The 18,702-nt window shown below is 39.9% G+C and overlaps 1 protein-coding gene across 2 annotated transcripts in view; it reads left to right on the top strand.

The window, feature by feature from the left end:
* NLGN4X (neuroligin 4 X-linked) overlaps nt 1-14,284 on the top strand; it is a 293,209-nt gene extending 278,925 nt beyond the window's left edge. For both annotated transcript variants that reach the window (XM_060233923.1, XM_060233922.1), the window contains exons 7-8: nt 315-1,104; nt 13,044-14,284. In XM_060233923.1, coding sequence (XP_060089906.1) covers nt 315-1,104; nt 13,044-13,887 — 1,634 coding nt within the window. In that variant the 3' untranslated portion in view covers nt 13,888-14,284. The remainder of the gene's footprint in view (nt 1-314; nt 1,105-13,043) is intronic.
* Nucleotides 14,285-18,702: the final 4,418 nt, after the last annotated feature.

Here is an 18,702-nt window from a genome sequence, read left to right as displayed (position 1 = left end):
ATGATTGTGAAACATCTTGACATCCATACAATGGCCTTTGTGTTTTGTATGTATAACCATTTCAAATCAGAAAGAATTTATAGATAAGCATCAAATAAAAGAGAGGAGGAAGCCAACTGAATTTAGAGTTGCCAACTAAATCTAAGAGCAACACTATGGTTCCCCTCCCAATCTGGAATTCAATTTTTCTTTTTCTTTTCTTTTTCTTTTTGCTGGAGTAGACTTCTTCTAGGTAACACACAGTGAATTATTTTACTTGATAAATGCTGCTGGTTGTAATGTGTGTGTCTTAATTTTCAAACTTGCACCTACAGGTCTGTTCCAAAAGGCAATCATACAGAGTGGAACTGCCCTGTCCAGCTGGGCTGTGAACTATCAGCCTGCCAAATACACTGCCATTTTGGCAGAAAAAGTGGGCTGTAACATGTTGGATACAACAGACCTAGTTGAATGCTTTCGGAACAAGAACTACAAAGAACTCATTCAACAGACCATCACTCCAGCCACATACCACATTGCCTTTGGGCCTGTGATTGATGGGGATGTAATTCCAGATGATCCTCAGATCCTGATGGAACAGGGAGAATTCCTCAACTATGACATAATGCTAGGTGTAAACCAAGGGGAAGGCTTAAAATTTGTGGATGGTATTGTGGATAATGATGATGGTGTCTCGCCAAATGATTTTGATTTTTCAGTCTCCAATTTTGTGGACAATCTGTATGGTTATCCAGAAGGCAAAGATACACTACGAGAGACCATTAAGTTTATGTACACAGACTGGGCAGATAAGGAGAATCCTGAAACACGCAGGAAGACTCTGGTAGCACTGTTTACTGACCATCAGTGGGTTGCACCAGCTGTTGCCACAGCTGATCTGCATGCACAGTATGGCTCCCCCACATATTTCTATGCGTTCTATCACCACTGCCAGAGTGAAATGAAGCCAAACTGGGCTGATTCAGCACATGGGGATGAAGTACCATATGTGTTTGGTATCCCTATGATTGGTCCCACTGAGTTGTTTAACTGCAACTTCTCAAAGAATGATGTCATGCTTAGTGCAGTTGTTATGACATATTGGACAAACTTTGCCAAAACGGGGTAAGTTTTGCTGAATAACTGTTTTTTTTGTATGTGAAATTCTTCTATGGTATAAAATTTTGCATTTGGAACAAAAGTGAAATGCCAGCTTGAGGCTGTAGTTGCTTCACCAAAAGTTTCACACAATAGAAGTCAAGCAGGGTTAGTAGAGCACTGTTATGCAAGTCTAGATTAAAGGCTTTGAGGAATTTCACTTGCCTATTTGTAAAACCACAGAGATGACCATTCTGCAGGTTTTCTTCTCCTGCCCTGCAAAATCCTCCCAGCCAGCCTGTTCTGTTTCTTGTGCCATATTGACTTAGTTTTTAGTAACTACAAAAAGGAATGTGGCTTTTGCCTTTCTGCTTTCAGAGAGGGAAAAACCTGTTCTTGCATTGTACAGAAGTGTTCATTAGCTTAGCACAGAAAAAATGGCCCTCGTGCCCCACAGAAGCACTTGATGATTATTGACACATATCTACATAGCCAATTTTTTTTATGCTTATTCTTCACATGAAACTCTGGGAATTGTTTGTTTTGTGAGGAGGGCTAGTGAGCTCTAACAGAGAATCTTTAGTACTGTCACAAAAGTACAGTTACCAAGAATCCAGTAAAACCAATTCAGGCTTATAGGGTAGACATGACTATTCTGCTGCATATTCTTCAGCATGACTGAATTTGTGTGCTGAGGCCAATGGCTAAAATTTCTTTGTTGTTATAGTCATTATTTTGTTACCTAGAAATCTCTCTCCCACCCCAAATTCTATAGAGGTTTTTTATCCTCCTCTCCAATGCATTTTTCAATATCTAGTGTGAAGAATGATGCTATAAAACTGTACATACATTAAAAAACACACTGCAGTTATTAAGGCATGAATGTTCTTGGAAACAATAGGTCTCAGGTTAAACCTGTAAAACATGCCACATACTTTTACTATAGATGAAACTCATTTATGATTCCTCTTCCATAAAATTGCCCAGTTTAAGAGAGAGTAAAGGGAAGGAAAATAGAGAATCCCTTCCCTAACCAGGGCTCATGACTGCAATCAAAATGTTCGATTTAAAAATGAATAAGAAATTATAATGCCTGCATATGAAAATGCAAGTAAGAAAAGTGCTATCCTAGGCAGAGTTACACCCTTCTAAACCCATTGACTTCAATGGACATAAAGGGTATAACTTCCCTCAGGATTGCAATGTTCAAAGCAAAGATCGGAAGCTTAATAAAGATGAGAAAAGTTTTTCTGTAATGCTTTCTTAAGGAACACTGCAGTACTTTCTCCTCTAAATAACACCTGGTGTTTGTTACTTTTCTGGTTTTGTTATTGCCTCCCCCTCATCTTGGTATTGAATTAAAATAAATGTTCTCATGGCACACTAAGGGCCTATAACTCTTACCAATGAACATTTAATGGCAGAACTGTGCTTTCAGTGCAGCAATTCTACTGCAGTGCAGAGAACAGTAATATTGGGGATCTGGATATCTGTAGTGCCCTGACCAGTTCAGGGCTATAGGAAGTTCTCAGAAGCTGAGAGAGCAATCAAAAGCAGCCTCCTCAGAACCCTCCTCAAATCTAGGCCTTACTCCTAGGAAAGTAGCCCTAGGATTGTACCGTAAGAGGCATATTGAAATTGTATACTGCATCAACTTAAAGCAAAAAAACAAAACAAAACAAAACAACATATTGCAGAAAAGGATATAACAAAAGGCAGGAAAACTGGAGAGACAGACATTCCTCAAAAAAGATCTTTAACACTTATTTGTACATTTAAACCTATTCCTGAGCTACATTTCCATCTGCTTTAAAAAATGATAACGACGACTGCAGATTTATACCCCGCCCTTCTATCTGAATCAGAGACTCAGAGCGGCTTAAAATCTCCTTTATCTTCCTCCCATACAACAGACACCCTGTGAGATGGGTGGGGCTGAGAGGGCTCTCACAGCAGCTGCCCTTTCAAGGTAGGCTTGCCAATCCCCAGGTCCCAGCGGGGGTTCTTCCACTTTACCAGGCTTCTTCCCACCCCCAGTCAGCTGGCCAGTGGGGAGAAGCCCCGCCCCCAGACGACCATGTGCCTTTCTACTTCCGGAGGCTTCAGGCTCTGTTTGAAAGGCTTCCTCTTGAGATGGTATGTCTGTGTAACTTTGAAGAAGTTGGCAGCAACTCGTGAGTAAAGAGGCCAATCCCTTGCTTCAGAGTCACCAGAAACAGGGTGGGGGGGGGAGGGAAATGTCTGCTGAGCACTTCATTATCCCCTATGTGGAGATCGATTCTCATAGGGTATAATGGGGAATTGATCTGGAGGTTTTGGGGGCTCTGGGGGAGCTGTTTTTTTAGGTAGATGCACCAAATTTTCAGTATAGTATCTAGTGCCTCTTCCCATAGGACCCCCCAAGTTTCAAAACGATTGGGCCAGGGGGTCCAATTTTATGAGCCCCCCAAAAAGATGCCCCTATCCTTCATTATTTCCTATGGAAGGAAGACATTTAAAAAGGTGTGCTGTCCCTTTAAATGTGATGGCCAGAACTCCCTTGGAGTTCAATTATGCTTGTCACACCCTTGTTCCTGGCTCCACCCCCAAAGTCTCTTGGCTTCACCCCCAAAGTCCCCAGATATTTCTTGAATTGGACTTGGCAACCCTATTTCAAGGACAACCTCTGTGAGAGCTATGGCTAACCCAAGGCCATTTCAGCAGCTGCAACAACAGCAACCCACTCCTATTTTATATCTAAATGGAGATATTTGTCCCAGAAGAGGATCCTTCAAATTACTTCTTAAAGTAGAAATTAAAGCAAGCCTGGCAAAATTACTGAGCCACAGAAAAGAGGAGTGAAAAGAGGGAAGGAAAAGCTGAGTAGGGTTTTCCCTCTGAAACTTTCTTAATAGGTTCTGTGATTGACACTTCGGGCTTATTTCCACAACATGGAGTACACAGGGAAAGGTTCACATATGACTTCCAGTTATTCCCAGTCTGGAAGACCATGGCGCCTGTGCAGAGGGAGCTTTGCCCTTCCTCCCTGTATTGTTATCCAAACAAAACATGGCATAGAGGGAGCTGGTGCCACCAGGGCTGGCCCTAGACTGTCTGGTACCCTAGCCAAGGTTAACTTCTGCCCCACCCACCATGCACTGATAACATCACCAAGTCACATGGGGGCATCCAATTCACTAACACCCTAGGCAATCATCTAGTTTGCCTAATGGCAGGGCCGGCCCTGGGTGACACTTTGGTCGTTTTCGCACTCACCTTCAGCCGGCGCGACCCCCCTCTTCACCGCGCAGGATCTGCGCGGATTTCGCACTAAACGCTGCGGAGCAGCCAGAAAAGCCGGAAGCTCCCGGCGCAAAAGCCACTCAAACTGAAACCGCCAAAAAGCAGTTTGGCGTTTGTGCGGCTTTTGCGACGGGAGCTTCCGGCTTTTCTGGCTGCTCCGCAGCGTTTAGTGCGAAATCCGCGCAGATCCTGCGCGGTGAAGAGGGGGGTTGCGCCGGCTGAAGGTGAGTGCGAAAACGACCATAGTCTTCCAGAATAGAGCAAACAGGTCAGTTCAACAGAAACAGCATGCAGAGGAAGGCCAAAGTGCCTACTGCCTATGCAGTGTTCTGTTCACTGGCCTGGTCTGTGGTCTTCAGCATGTGAACTCTGTATTGTGATGCCAAAAACAGAGCATAATTAATCAACTGAGATTTTTGGATTTAAAGCTGAACTGGACAAGTCTATCACACCAACTAAGTACTGTTGTTTAATATTTATTTGCTAATGACAAAAATTTCATATTGGAATGGTCAGATGGTTGTATCTGTTTACATCTTCACGTTCACCATGATTATGTTTGCTGACCCACCCTCAATTTCAGCACATTAAATAGAAGGTATGACCAAAAATTTATGTGTATGCTACAAGTGATCTGGCCTTTTGCAACTTTCCCAACAGAGTACATGCACATAATTGTATTCATGTGGGCTCCATTTTCGCCTCCCATTGAATTGTCAGCAGTCAACGCAGAGTCAGTGGATGTAATCCTGTTCCCCCATCACAAGCTCAGTATGTGATTTGAAAATGTGAAACAGTGTCCTAAGTGATATTGGGTGGTCAGCATTGCATGAACTTGTAACTGGACCATGAAACAAGGTGTTTTGTTTCATTTTTAAGAGCTGTTCTGTACCATCCAGTCTGGTTGCAAGTAATGCAGGATTGTAGCAGAGCAGTTGGTTGGATCTACTTCCAGTTCTGCTAATATATGGGTTTACTCTGCTAAGGGCTGAATCTTGCATTGATGGAAGAGATTAGTTCCAATGGGAAAAAAAATCTTCTGCTAGGGATTTTTTTTTTAATTTTTAATATCATAATGAAAAGTGTCTATTATAGGTAATAATCAGTGCTTGTAAATGAAATATGCAGGTTTTTAAAGTATGAAGAAAACAATTCTCAGAATGTCAAGAGCTCTTCTATTATTATTATTATTATTATTATTATTATTATTATTATTATTATTATTATTATTATTATTATTATTCCTTTTAAGTATTAAGTTAAATTCCAGCATTTGTCTAAGGATTATAAAAACTCCCTCACGATCCCATCTGTCAGTATTACTCGTAATTTCAAGCAACTTTCACAGACTGCCTGCTCAAGAACTAATTTCAGCAGGGTGTACATAAAATTGTAGTCTCCTGGGTCTGGATTTACACCATATATCCTATAGACAGCACAAATGTTTAGGAAAGGCTATTAATCATTTTTCTATGCACCCAACTGTTAATATGATTACTAAGTAAAAATGAGACTGACCCATTTGGATTCCCTCTGATCTGAGGAAAAAACAGTAAAAATTACAACCTGGTGACCTTGAAATTCCATCTGTAGGAAGAGGGGCACAAATTATAGTCTCTTAACCATGACAGTTTTATTTATTGTTCAGGGATACTAGCAAACAGTTCTACATGTAATTGTCAGGTTAAAAAAAACCTTCATAAATCTTCAGCTAATCCTTTATTTTTCTAAGAAATTTATTTGCACCAAGGGTTGGTTACTTTGATCACAATCTACTTTTCTCTAGCACAGGATTTTTTTTTCCATTGGAGAGAACGTAGAGAAAGAAGTACTTTTCTCCCTTTCTCACAATACAAGAACTTGTGGGCATTCAATGAAATGCTGAGCAGTCAGGTTAAAACGGATAAAAGGAAGTACTTCTTCACCCAAAAGGTGATTAACATGTGGAATTCACTGCCACAGGAGGTGGTGGCGGCTACAAGCATAGCCAGCTTTAAGAGGGGATTGGATAAAAATATGGAGCAGAGGTCCATCAGTGACTATTAGCCAAAGTATATATATATATGTGTGTGTGTGTATGTGTATGTGTGTATAAACACACACATATATTGGCCACTGTGTGACACAGAGTGTTGGACTGGATGGGCCATTGGCCTGATCCAACATGGCTTCTCTTATGTTCTTATGTTCGTATGTTCCATTGAAACTAATCTCTTCCTTCCACCAATGCAAGACTCAGCCCTTAGCAGAGTAGACCCACTGCTCTGCTACAATCCTGTATTACTTGCAACCAGACTGGATGGTACAGAACAGCTCTTTGGAAGTCTACAGTTTAAGCCTTCTGGCCATAATATACCAGGCTGTTCACCTTCTGTTTTTCTAATCTAGCAGTTTACCTTTGTGAACTCTTATTCCTGCTTCTGTTGATCATAGCCTGGATGCCTGGGTATGGGGAAAGATGCAGGGCGCCTGGCCTCAAATTCTTGGGTGAAGTTCTTCTTGTCCACAGTATTCAGCTGCTCGTATTCCTGTTTTAAATGTCTGTTTGGCTGCCCACTTCTTATCAATACTCCTTCTAAGCTAGAGGTGCCAAACTTATTTGTTATGAGTGCCGGATCTAACATAAATGAAACCTTGTCAGGCTGGACCATGTTGGGCAAGGCCATATGAGTACATCTTTAAGGTTAGGTAGCAGAGATATAAACTTTATAAAGGACAAAGACAAACACAATTAAAGATTTTTTTAAAAAAAAAACCCTTAAAACTAAGCATGTTTAAAACATTAGCACTTGTTAGTCAATGCTGCTTTCTTTCCTGTTAGTCAATGCTGCTATCTCTCCTGCGTGATCCAGGGAACTTGACAAAGAAACCTCTGGCTCGTTCCTTCCTTCCCCCGGGGACCAGGAGGGAGAGGGGTCTCAGCCAACAGAAAGAAGAGAGGCCTGGCTCAGTTGCTGTGCTGTGCAATTGAGAGAGCCTGGCAAAGCAAGCTCTGCCTCCCAACCTTCCTCCCCAAGGGAGGAGTTTCAGTCAATGGAGAAAATAAAGACTTTGCTGTATCTAGCTAAATAATCGGTACTAATACATCAAACACTTGCTAAGATCTATGAAAAACTTGACCAGATGACTCAGTGCTGCCAGAGGGAACTACTGTTTAATCACAAAACCAATCAAACAGTAGTCCTCTTTTGAGAACCACTCACCAAATGAAGTAGGAGGACATTTCTGGGAATAACCATCCTGTTTCAGTCCATCATCCAATCCCAGATGAAGATTTTTGTCAGGTAGTGCTGCAAGTTTAAGGAAAATATATAAACTGGCTCCCAAAATGATGTCCCAAGCAGCACCTAGCTTCTTACTGAATATACCACATAGATTTTAAGAACAGTAGAAAGAATCCAGGGACCAATATACCATGACTGTCTTCTACTTACATTCTTTTCTCCAAGGCTACCAAAACTTATTTTGGCTAAAAATGATGTTTTTTTAACATATGGAATAATTTACTGAAACACCTCCATGACCATCAAAATATCCCATCCCTGAAAAGAGGATCTGTGATAATAAGGTGAAGAGGATCAATAATAATGCTGAATCATGTAAAGGTTCACCCATGCTTGCAGGACAGAAGAAGGATTTTAATGAAATACAGGGAAAGAAGGGAACACTACCATGTTTCTCTGAATGCTCACTGTATCCTACTTCCAGCAGTTCTCCCTTCATAGTCAGCAGGAATCCTCTATAAACTCTCATATTCTATGTTACTATAAGGATATAAAATACAGCAATCACTACAGTGACCAACATGAGAGTGGAGTTAAACTAGAGCAACCATGCTACACCATGTTCTTACTTCACACAAGATACAGGATTATGGTTTAAAATGTGCATCCCTGATCTAGATGTCTCATGTATCAGTGTAGCTCTTCCCTTGCATTGTAGAACATCTGGACAACATGGCAAAAGTCCTGAAATCTGTTTGCCAAGAGTAGTCTCATGTTACACCTTCTGTGCTTCAGAACTAGGGATGTCAACCTCCAGGTGGGACCTGGGGATCCCCCAGAATTAGACTTCACCTCCAGACTATAGAGATCAATTCTCCCGGAGCAAATAGATCTTTTGGATGGCATTAAACCCACTGTCCTCTTCAGGCTCCATCCCCAAATCTCCAGGAGTTTCCCAACTTCCTGACAACCCCACCCCCATTTCCTACTGGTAACCTGACAACTCTATTTAGAACTGCTATGCTTGTATGAATCTTCATGTATCATACCCCATGTACATTCCCCCCCCCCCAAAAAAAAACCCTCGGTAACTTAATTTTAGCATAATGTTAAGGTTATTAGATGAGGACAGACTTCAATCAAAAATCCAGTATAAACCATCTAGCAGTTAAAACCACAATTCTAGTCTATTCTCCTCTACTTAATTCTAGGTTATTGATTTTTTGCTTTGTATATGTTTGTTTTTAGGGGTTTTTGTAAATGCAGTCTATGCAATCTTCAGATCCATTTTCCTATGTGAAAGTACCTGAAGCAGATTCAGGACAGCAACCCATAATCTGATTCAGCAACATGTTCAGTGGTAGTCTCTATTTGAATCCCTGGTGAGATAATTATCTATAGCTCAGATCAACTGTCTGGAGTGTGTGATATCCTGCCAACCTTTCCTAACAGCTGATTGACACTAATGCCAATTTTCTAATTTTATCACAATTCCAGTAGCTAGATCAGGAAAGTAAGCACACAAGGCACCTATTTATATACACAGTGTATAGAGGGAATTATTGCTGGAGTTATTTTTCCACAATAGCATACTTTTGTTGTATCAAGTGGCTCTTCCAATGCTCTTCAGACAATTTCCTTGAATTTTGTAGGCACTCACATTTTGATAAATGTGCTATATATATTCAGTGTCAGAGCTGGCAGCTCTAGGTTAAGAAATATCTGGAGATTTGGAGAGTAGAGCCTGGAGAGAGTGGGGTTTGGGGAGGAGGGGACCTCAGCTTGATACAGTACCATAGAGTCTACCCTTCAAAGCAGCCGTTTTCTTCAGGAGAACTGATCTCTGTAACTTAAAGACCAATTTTAAAAATGGGATGCCACCTGGAGGCTTCGACCCTAGAATTCCTGTAGTATGGCCACACTATTTATATGTATCCAAATGCTCATCCAGTGCAGGCCCCTGCCCCATTTAATAGAATTGACAACTTGGATCAGAACTGTTTATTCTGGGAAGAATGTCTACTAGAAATGATTTCAGAAGTATCATTTATCCACAGATCTCACATGCCTAGCTGCTTGGTAGTCATATTTCAAACTAACAGGTTTGGAAATAGGTAGTAGGACTCCTTTCTTCTCACAATCTCTATTTTAGGATCTAATTAGCTTTCTCCAGACTACAGTCTAAAGCACAGGAAATGTTCTTCTGTGAGACTGGATTATGACAAGTTTCAAGCATTCTTGAACATTAATGCAGTATCATTTACACATGCACACTTCTGAATGACTGTCACAGTAAAGCTTCCTGAACCATTACTAGTCAGTGCATCATTTGGAAAGGCTGCTTGCTCTTTCAGTTGGCACAGACCACCTACTCTTCACAAGCCACACTACTGCCAGAACTTGAGGACAGGTCAATGTTGCAAAATCACTACATGTCACAAGTAACAGCAAAAGGAATCATGTTTTTATTGCAATTTTTATTCTAGCTTCTATCTGAAGATAGATAATAAGGCATGAAAAAGGCATAAATTGTCCAATCACTACTGGTTCTCCATTTCCCTTTCCTTTGAATTTCCCTTTTTCCACTCCTCTTTAATGCTTTCAAAATAAACATTGCTCATTAATGGATTTATTTGAATGTATTTACTTATATCTCACTTTACTCCCCAATGGGGACTTAGAAAACCATTCTCTCTTCTTTGCTCTTCTCATAACATCAATCCTGTGAGGTAAGTTAGACTGAGAGAATATGGCTGGCCTGAGATCACCCACCAAGCTTCCACGGTAGAAGTGGGGATTCAAACCTGGATCTCCCAAGATCCTAGTATGACACTCATTACTACACCATGCCTGGCTCTTTATGATAAACAGCCTCATCCAGCATTCTACTGATTGTTAACATGGAAAACTTCAACTATGCAGCATAATACTGCCCTTTGGTTGTCATTTGGCTTGAGGCTTTGAGTGGATTCATACAAACAGGTTTGGAAATGTACAACATCAGTGGTTACTACAGAGATGCATTGCCTGTTATTCTCACTTGGATCAGAACTGTTTATGTGTTGCCTGTTGTTCCACATTATGTAGAAACAGGAGGCAGAAAAAGGGATGTACCAGTGACAGGGTAAAACCCTCTACTCACAGTTTCTCTCCCCTAGAGTTTCTCTGTAGCCACCAGTCTCTGCTTTTATCCACATGTAACTTAGCAAGGATGGTGTTATAGTGTGAAATTCTTTGCAAACAACAATTGTAAATATGAGAATGCTACTTTATCTGGTACTCCCTTTCCCTCTCCCCAAACCTTGCTCTCTCCGGCTTGCGGGACAGTAATGCATACTGTGTTTAGTTGGCACCATCTAATGTTTTCTAATTTTTTAAAAATTAACTTGACTGTTTTAATTCCAGTTTCTATTATACTTCTTGTTGTTAACTGCCCTTAGCTCCGTGAACTCAGGAAAGGGCAATATATAAATTGGAATTATAAAGAAATAAATAAGATTCCTGCAAAATGCCACCAACTATTGTGCTTTTAAAATAGATATTACTCCCTATGATTCACAATTTAAAAAATTGATCAAATTATTTCGTTTTACCCATGCACATAATCTGCATAAAGCAAATAAAATAAAAATAAGTGATATGAGCTCATATAGCCTTTTCACTGAGGAATCCAAAGATTTTAATAATGTGCTAGAAGGCAGGAGATTTCACCTTTTATTTTTTTTTAAAAAAGTGAAAGGCAAATTCCATCAGGCAAATAGAAGGATATTATTAAGGTTAAATAATCATTTTTCTTCTAGTAATAAGTAACAGTCTCTCTGAACAATGATGGAACCTTGGGAGCATTTAATTGTGCTTATGAATATTTTGAAAATTCTGGCTCAGACAATTCTCAGAACTGAGCAAAAAAGCACGCTGGAGCTCCAGTTTCTAAAAGAAATCAGCTTAACATGTGTGGAAATAAAAAATTAGAAAGCTCTATGTAATTTAGTGTAATGTATTCTACGCTTTGACAAAATAATATTCAAAGGCACTACTGCATCAAAGGGAAACCAGTGAAAAAGTATGAAACTCATAGTGGAAGCCAGAATACTGAGCACAGTTCCTGCAGCGCCACAAATATATTCACAGACACGTTTGCCATTCTTCAAGGGAAAATATGTAACTGTTCTTGTAGCATAGGAAAATAGTCAGTGTTCTATCTGTATTGCCCCTTTCCCCTCCCCTCCCCCAATATCTGTTTCAAAATGAGAACGAGAGTTTGGCTGAAGTGTCTGTTCAGAGCACACCAAGTAATCATATGTCACCCTGATTTAATGAGATGGATTTGAAAGTGGAAGCAGGTTTCCGTTGAAGGACTTTGACATTCAGCAAGATAACTTGCATCAATTAATAAGCAATGTTTTTCCTTCCCTTGCTAATCAGACTTATCAGTGCTGTATGTCTTTTAGGGTGAAGCAGCTGATACTAAAGTACAGCATTCCCAGTTTCCTCAGATATAGTGTGTATGTGTAGAAGAGCACTAGGGTGTCAATCTTTGCTGCAACCTTCCTATCACTTTGCGGTAAAACTGACAGTAAGAGTTGCAAATGCGCCATTAATTATTCTGTATAGGACATAGGACTATTCATAATCTCTTTGTGGAGATTTGTCGGGCTTGCTCAATTGCCCAGGAACTACAGAGCAAAGTCTCTATTTTGGCTGAGGCTCCTCCCTTGGGGAGGAAGGAATAGCTTGCTTTGCCAGGCTCTCTCAATTGCACAGCAGAGCTACTGAGCCGAACCTCTCTCCCTTCTTTTGGCTGAGGCTCCTCCCCTTCCCCTTCCTCCTGGGGAAAGAAGGAAAGAGCCAGAGCTTCCTTTGCCCAGTTCCCTGGATTCCATGGGAGAGACACAAAGAAAGCACTTTTAAGTCCAAGTGCTAATGTTTTAAGCATGTTTCGTTTCAAAATCTTTAATTGTATTTGTCTGTGTGCTTTATAAAGTTTATATCTCTGCTACCTGGCATTACCTTTTATGACACACATAGCCCAGCCTGACAAGATCTCATTTATGTCAGATCTGGCCCTCATAACAAATGAGTTCAATACCCCTGCACTGGAGAATCCATATTTGCCTCAGTAGTTCTATCTATCTATCGATCGATCTATCGATCTATCTATCTATCTGTCTGTCTGTCTGTCTGTCTGTCTGTCTGCCTGTCTGCCTGCCTGCCTGCCTGTCTGTCTGTCTATCTATCTATCTATCTGAATTTGTACCCAAAACCAAACTGTTCATTTTGGAGGAAGTGGACTTTTAAAAACAAAACTATAATCCAAAACCATTTCTGTTTACACTTCAGGTTAAAACACAGAGTCTGGGATAACCAATTTAACAACAAATGTATTGTGTTTGAACAACATCTAATTCTTCTGCAAGTTTTTAGATGCTTGTAACATGTGTTTTGTTCATATATTTTTAGGGATCCAAACCAACCAGTTCCCCAGGATACAAAATTTATCCATACAAAACCCAATCGTTTTGAAGAAGTGGCTTGGTCTAAGTATAATCCAAAAGATCAGCTTTATTTACACATCGGCTTGAAACCCAGGGTCCGGGATCATTATCGAGCAACAAAAGTTGCTTTCTGGCTGGAACTTGTACCACATTTGCACAATCTGAATGAAATATTTCAATATGTCTCCACAACAACTAAGGTGCCACCTCCAGATATGACATCATTTCCTTATGTTACCAGGCGGTCTCCTGGCAAGTTTGCCACAAAGCGGCCATTAATGACACCAAGCAACAACCCAAAACATTCAAAGGATACGCAGAAAACATCTTCGGAGGATACAAGTGTTCTGATAGAAAACAAGAGAGATTACTCTACAGAGCTGAGTGTAACAATTGCAGTAGGGGCATCCTTGCTGTTTCTCAATATTTTGGCATTTGCGGCATTGTATTACAAGAAAGACAAGCGGCGCCATGAGACACACAGGCGTCCTAGTCCTCAGCGGAACACAACCAATGATATTGCCCATATACAGAATGAAGAGATTATGTCTCTGCAGATGAAGCAACTGGAGCATGACCATGAGTGTGAGTCTCTACAGGCACATGACACCCTGAGACTCACCTGCCCACCTGATTACACTCTCACGCTTAGAAGATCACCAGATGACATTCCACTCATGACACCCAACACCATAACGATGATTCCAAATACATTAACAGGAATGCAGCCTTTGCATACTTTCAACACTTTCAGTGGAGGACAAAATAGTACTAATTTGCCCCATGGACATTCCACCACTAGGGTATAGCTCTATCATTTGCCCCACCCCAACCACCTGGAAGATTAAAAATAAGAAAAAGGAAAAAAAATAAAAAAAAATCATGTTCTCCATCACACAACTTGTCAAACATGAAAAAAGGTGAAAGAGAAGGGCAGACATAATTTTCTTACTGATCCTTTCCATAGGAATTCTGATATTATAAAAGATCAGCTTCAAACCCTGTGAAATGTGAAATATGTACATTGCTATTAGGATACTGCTTTAATATCTCAACCACTTCGATTGAAAGTTAAGAGTTGAGGCCTGAAGAAAGTCACTTAGGAAGGATATGTATTGAGTGTAACGAACAGAAGCAGACACTTCTGGAACACAGAGCCAGTGACTGTACAGTTTTTTTAATAAATAAAATTTTAAAAAAATGTTCTATATGTGCCATACCGTGAATGGCCCTTGTTATACAAAAAGACATCACCATGGGCTTTTACCCATTATATGAAGCTGTAATCCAGAATGGGGGAAATAAGATTTTATTATTAAAAAAATAGGACTGACTATGCAGTAAATACGTATAGTTCTGAGCAAAGAGATGACTTGCCAGCCTGAACTATATTTAAGAAACTTTGTAAAAAAAATGTGTACATAGCTGTGAGTTTAAACAAAGAAGCTTTTATCGATGTTTTCAGTTTGAAAAGAGCTTTTAGAAAGATCGTGCTTTCAGTTGTGATATATGTGTATAAACATTAATCATACCACCTCTGTTTCCTCTCAGACCAAAAGGAGGAATTTCTTCTTAATTACTAGTGGTAAACCAAGACATGAGGCTTTTTCTTAATGTTTCATTTTGAGGAGGACATGGTGTCATACAGAGATTACAGATGACCGTATGGCCTGACAGATTTTCTTTTACAGGTTACACAGGTGCATGTTGAGGCATTCATAGATAGGAAACAGGTGGGTTTGTTTTCTAAAGAAATCTCCCCCCGCCCTCCCCCCCCCCACTTTCTTCCCTATTTTTGTGTTAGCTTTCATGATATTGCGGCACAGAGACAGACTGGAAGAATTACAAAAAGCTTGGTAAATTGAGCAAAGAGGCCAGTTTTGTAGTTTTTGGTATCTTGAGTATGTCAAAAACATGTAACTTCCCAATTGCCATTTTTGGTTAGTTTTTTTTTTTTCTGAGGGGGAAAAATTCATTCATCTTTCACCAGCTGCTGTAGAAGAAGAAATGGAGTTACGAAAGCAATTGCTTAGCTATGTTGATAAGGGAAAACACAGAAGTTGGATAATGGGGAGCAAAAATCCTTGTTTGGTTTTGATTAATAAAGTAAACAGAAAATCTGGATGGATCAATCTCTTAAAAACTTCTGACCCTGCAGTAAATTTTAAGCAAATTTTGCTGGTTAACCTTTTTGCATCACAGAAAAGGATGGATACTGTGGGAAACCAGAAAGAAACCATATCGACCATACTGTAGGTGAGTTGCCTTGAAAAAACTGAATCAGCTTACTGTTCAACAATAATAAATGTTTTAATATATCTCATCCCACTCCCTTTAACTGGGGAGTTTGGTTAAAAAAAATTAAATTGTCCCAGAAAGATATCTGACACTTCTGTGCAAAGTTTTGTTTTGTTTTTTTAAAAAAAACTCCTATAGAGAAGTTTGAATCAAGTTATGAATAAGTGAAGAATGGTTTATACTTTGTCTTTAGAAAATTAAGTTAAATATGGTAACCAAAGATATTTGACCAGAGTTGCTCTGCACACAATCATCTCCTCCCCAACCTGTACACTGGATTTTCATTTTCTTCAACTCTAAATGGTACTGCACTGCTGTATCACCATTCCCAGGTATTCATATCTGTCACAAGATGCCTTCTGCCTCTCATAGATAGCTCATGACTTTCTGACTTGACATCTCACTGGCTGTGCAAAGTGCACATTTCCATGCTGTTTTTGGCAGAAAAAGTAGATCCTGGGAATAGCAATCAAGCAGGCTGGTGACATCGTAGAATGGCTAACAAGAAGCACACAATAGTCTTAAATTGTCAGAAAGGGAAATTAATATCCTTTGATTCTGCTTCTGGGTGAATGAGCCAGTAGCTCCACTTTTCACCCATTAATAAATGGGGAAGGATCACGTTCCCTAATCTTTATTGTAACATTAATTAAAGCCAAATCTGTTCCATGCCATCTTCACAACCAGTATATTGCCTCCACTAAGACACAGCAGTTCTGTCATGGCATGGGGATTTTTTTAAAAAAGAGAGAGAGAGAGAAATGATGGCATCTTATTCAGTTGGGTATGTTTGTTATGTGAACTAAGGTATTTGTTTAGTACTTCCAGTTGTCTTCTGCTAGCAATATGTACAGTATTGTGTCAGGCTTGTGACATTTGGGTAAAGCCGTTTCTGTAAGTGAATTATTTTAGCTTTTAAAAACATCAACAACGACGTCAATTTAATAATTTAATACGTCTGAACAGATGTATGATTTATAAATGGAAATTTTTAGGCTCTTCATAGGATTCTATAATAATAACAAGGTATACTTTTAAAAAGATAAAAGAAAAGAAAAAGAACTTTCCCAGGTTTTTCTTCTTCACCTTAAGAGGCACGCAGGGTTTGTTTTGCTTTTGTTTCTGCATTTTTTTTCTTTTTTGGTTTTGCCTTAAGTAAGGATAGAAGATATATATGGCTGGACACATATGTATAAACTTTTCAGCAGCATTTTTAATAATAAAATATCACAGTATTTTCTAATGCTTTGTGCAAATAATTATGTGTTTTATCTTTTGTAAAAGAAAAAAAAAACACTTTGAAGATCTGAAATCTGCATTAAACCATCAAGGCCTTATAAAGAGTTGTCAAATACTGAAAAGGTTAAATTGGTAATTTGATTCTGGGTGAATATTGTTGTGATTGGCCTATAAATCTATTGTTATGCTAATAGAATGTTGGTACTCAAAGCAACTGAACAGCAAGTAACATTTTTATTCCCTATGAATTCTATTGCTCTTTGAAAGTTATGGTTTCGTACAATTATGTGAAAATGAAAATGTAAATTAAATGCTTGAAATCAAACATGTCCGCACAAAAATAAGTTTTAAAATAGAATGAAAAGTCATCTCTGTATCTTACTGGTTTCAGGATTAACCATTCAAATCTACACTGTATTAACACAAATGCTATAGTAGATTCCCATGCTATGCTAGATTAGCACAAGGTCTTATTTACCTTTATTTTCCACACTGGTCCAGGGATTTTCAACATGGTGCCCATGGACATCACAGTACCTGCCAACACCTTTCGTGGCACCCACCAAGGGTTTTTAAAAGTGGGCAGGGCCAAGTGTGCCTTTGGCTCAGGAGGGCTTTTGACTTCCCATTGAAGATCTGACTGGCTATGTAGATTAAACTAACATTGTTTCAGTGGCAGCCGCCAACACAAGATTTGTTTTATTATCTGTCACCTTTCTTTCCAAGTCTATCTTCCTCTTCTCCCCTGAGCTTGATTTTATCAGTGAGTGTGGCTATGCTTCTTGTGGCAGCCACTCTATGGTTGTGCCCACAAGCGTGTGCCAGAATTCCAAAGGTGCCACTGCCTCAAAATGGTTGGGGACCTCTGCAGTAGCTAGTGCAAGTCATTGCAAACAAAGGATAGGGTTGTCCGCTCTGGGTTGAGAAATTTCTGGAGATTAGAAGTTGGAATTTGTGGAGGTGGGGAGGGGGGGTTGGAGAGAGGAGCTCACTCACTAGAATATAATTTCATAGAGTCTGCCCTCCAGAGCAGCCATTTTCTCCAAGGGAACTGATCTCTATTGTTTGGAGATCCATTGTAATCCTCAGATATTTCTAGGCCCCATATGGAAATTGGCAATCCTAAATGGGAGATTTAAACTGAACTGTAACTGCTCCTTTTTATGAAATCCAGCATTATAAGGATAGAACTCAGTCTTTCATTTCATATTTCTAGAAAGAAACTTTTTTAAAAAAAATCTGGTTGTTTTTCATGTAGAAAGAGAAATAATAATAATACTTTTTATTTATATCCTGCCCTCCCCACCGAAGCAGGCTCAGGGCGTCTCACAGCATATTAGTTCAATATAATAAAGAACAATACAATACAATCATATAATTCAATAAATACAACATTATAAAGCCATCATTTAAAATGACATTCCAATTAAAATTAACAGTTATGGTGCTAAATTACCGGTTTTTAATAAATTGATGGCGGAATACAACAGCAGCAAATCTATCATTTGCTCAGCATTCAGTGAAGGCCATCTTAAAAAGAGTAGTCTTGCAGGCCCTGCGGAATTGATCAAGACTCCGCAGGGCCCGCACTTCGTCTAGAAGTTGATTCCACAGGTGTGGAGCTGCGAAAGAGAAGGCCCGTTCCCTTGTGTTCTTCAATTTGGCCTCCCTCGGCCCAGGAATATTCAGCTGGTTCTTTCCCGCTGACCTCAGTGCTCTCTGGGGTTTGTATGGGGAGAGACGGTCCCTCAGGCAGGCAGGGACCATATAGAGCTTTAAAGGTAATAACCAGAACTTTGTACCGAACCTAGTATGCAACCGGCTGCCAGTTCAGCCCATGCAGCCCCGGCCGTATGTGCTTCCACTTCGGGAGCCCTAACAATAGCCTAGCCGCTGCATTCTGCACCAGTTGCAGCTTCCGGGTTTGGCACAAAGGCAGCCTCATGTAGAGGGCATTACAGTAATCCAGTCTTGAGGTGACCATTGCATGGATCACTGTTGCTAGGTCCTGGCACTCGAGGAAGGGGGCCAACTGCCTCGCCCGTCTAAGATGAAAAAATGCAGACTTGGCAGTGGCCGCTATCTGG

The sequence above is a fragment of the Heteronotia binoei genome, chromosome 3 (assembly GCF_032191835.1).
Source record: "Heteronotia binoei isolate CCM8104 ecotype False Entrance Well chromosome 3, APGP_CSIRO_Hbin_v1, whole genome shotgun sequence".
In the NCBI taxonomy this organism is placed as follows: Eukaryota; Metazoa; Chordata; class Lepidosauria; order Squamata; family Gekkonidae; genus Heteronotia; species Heteronotia binoei.
The sequence above is the reverse complement of the archived record's forward strand: the minus strand, read 5'-3'. Positions and strand labels throughout refer to the sequence as shown.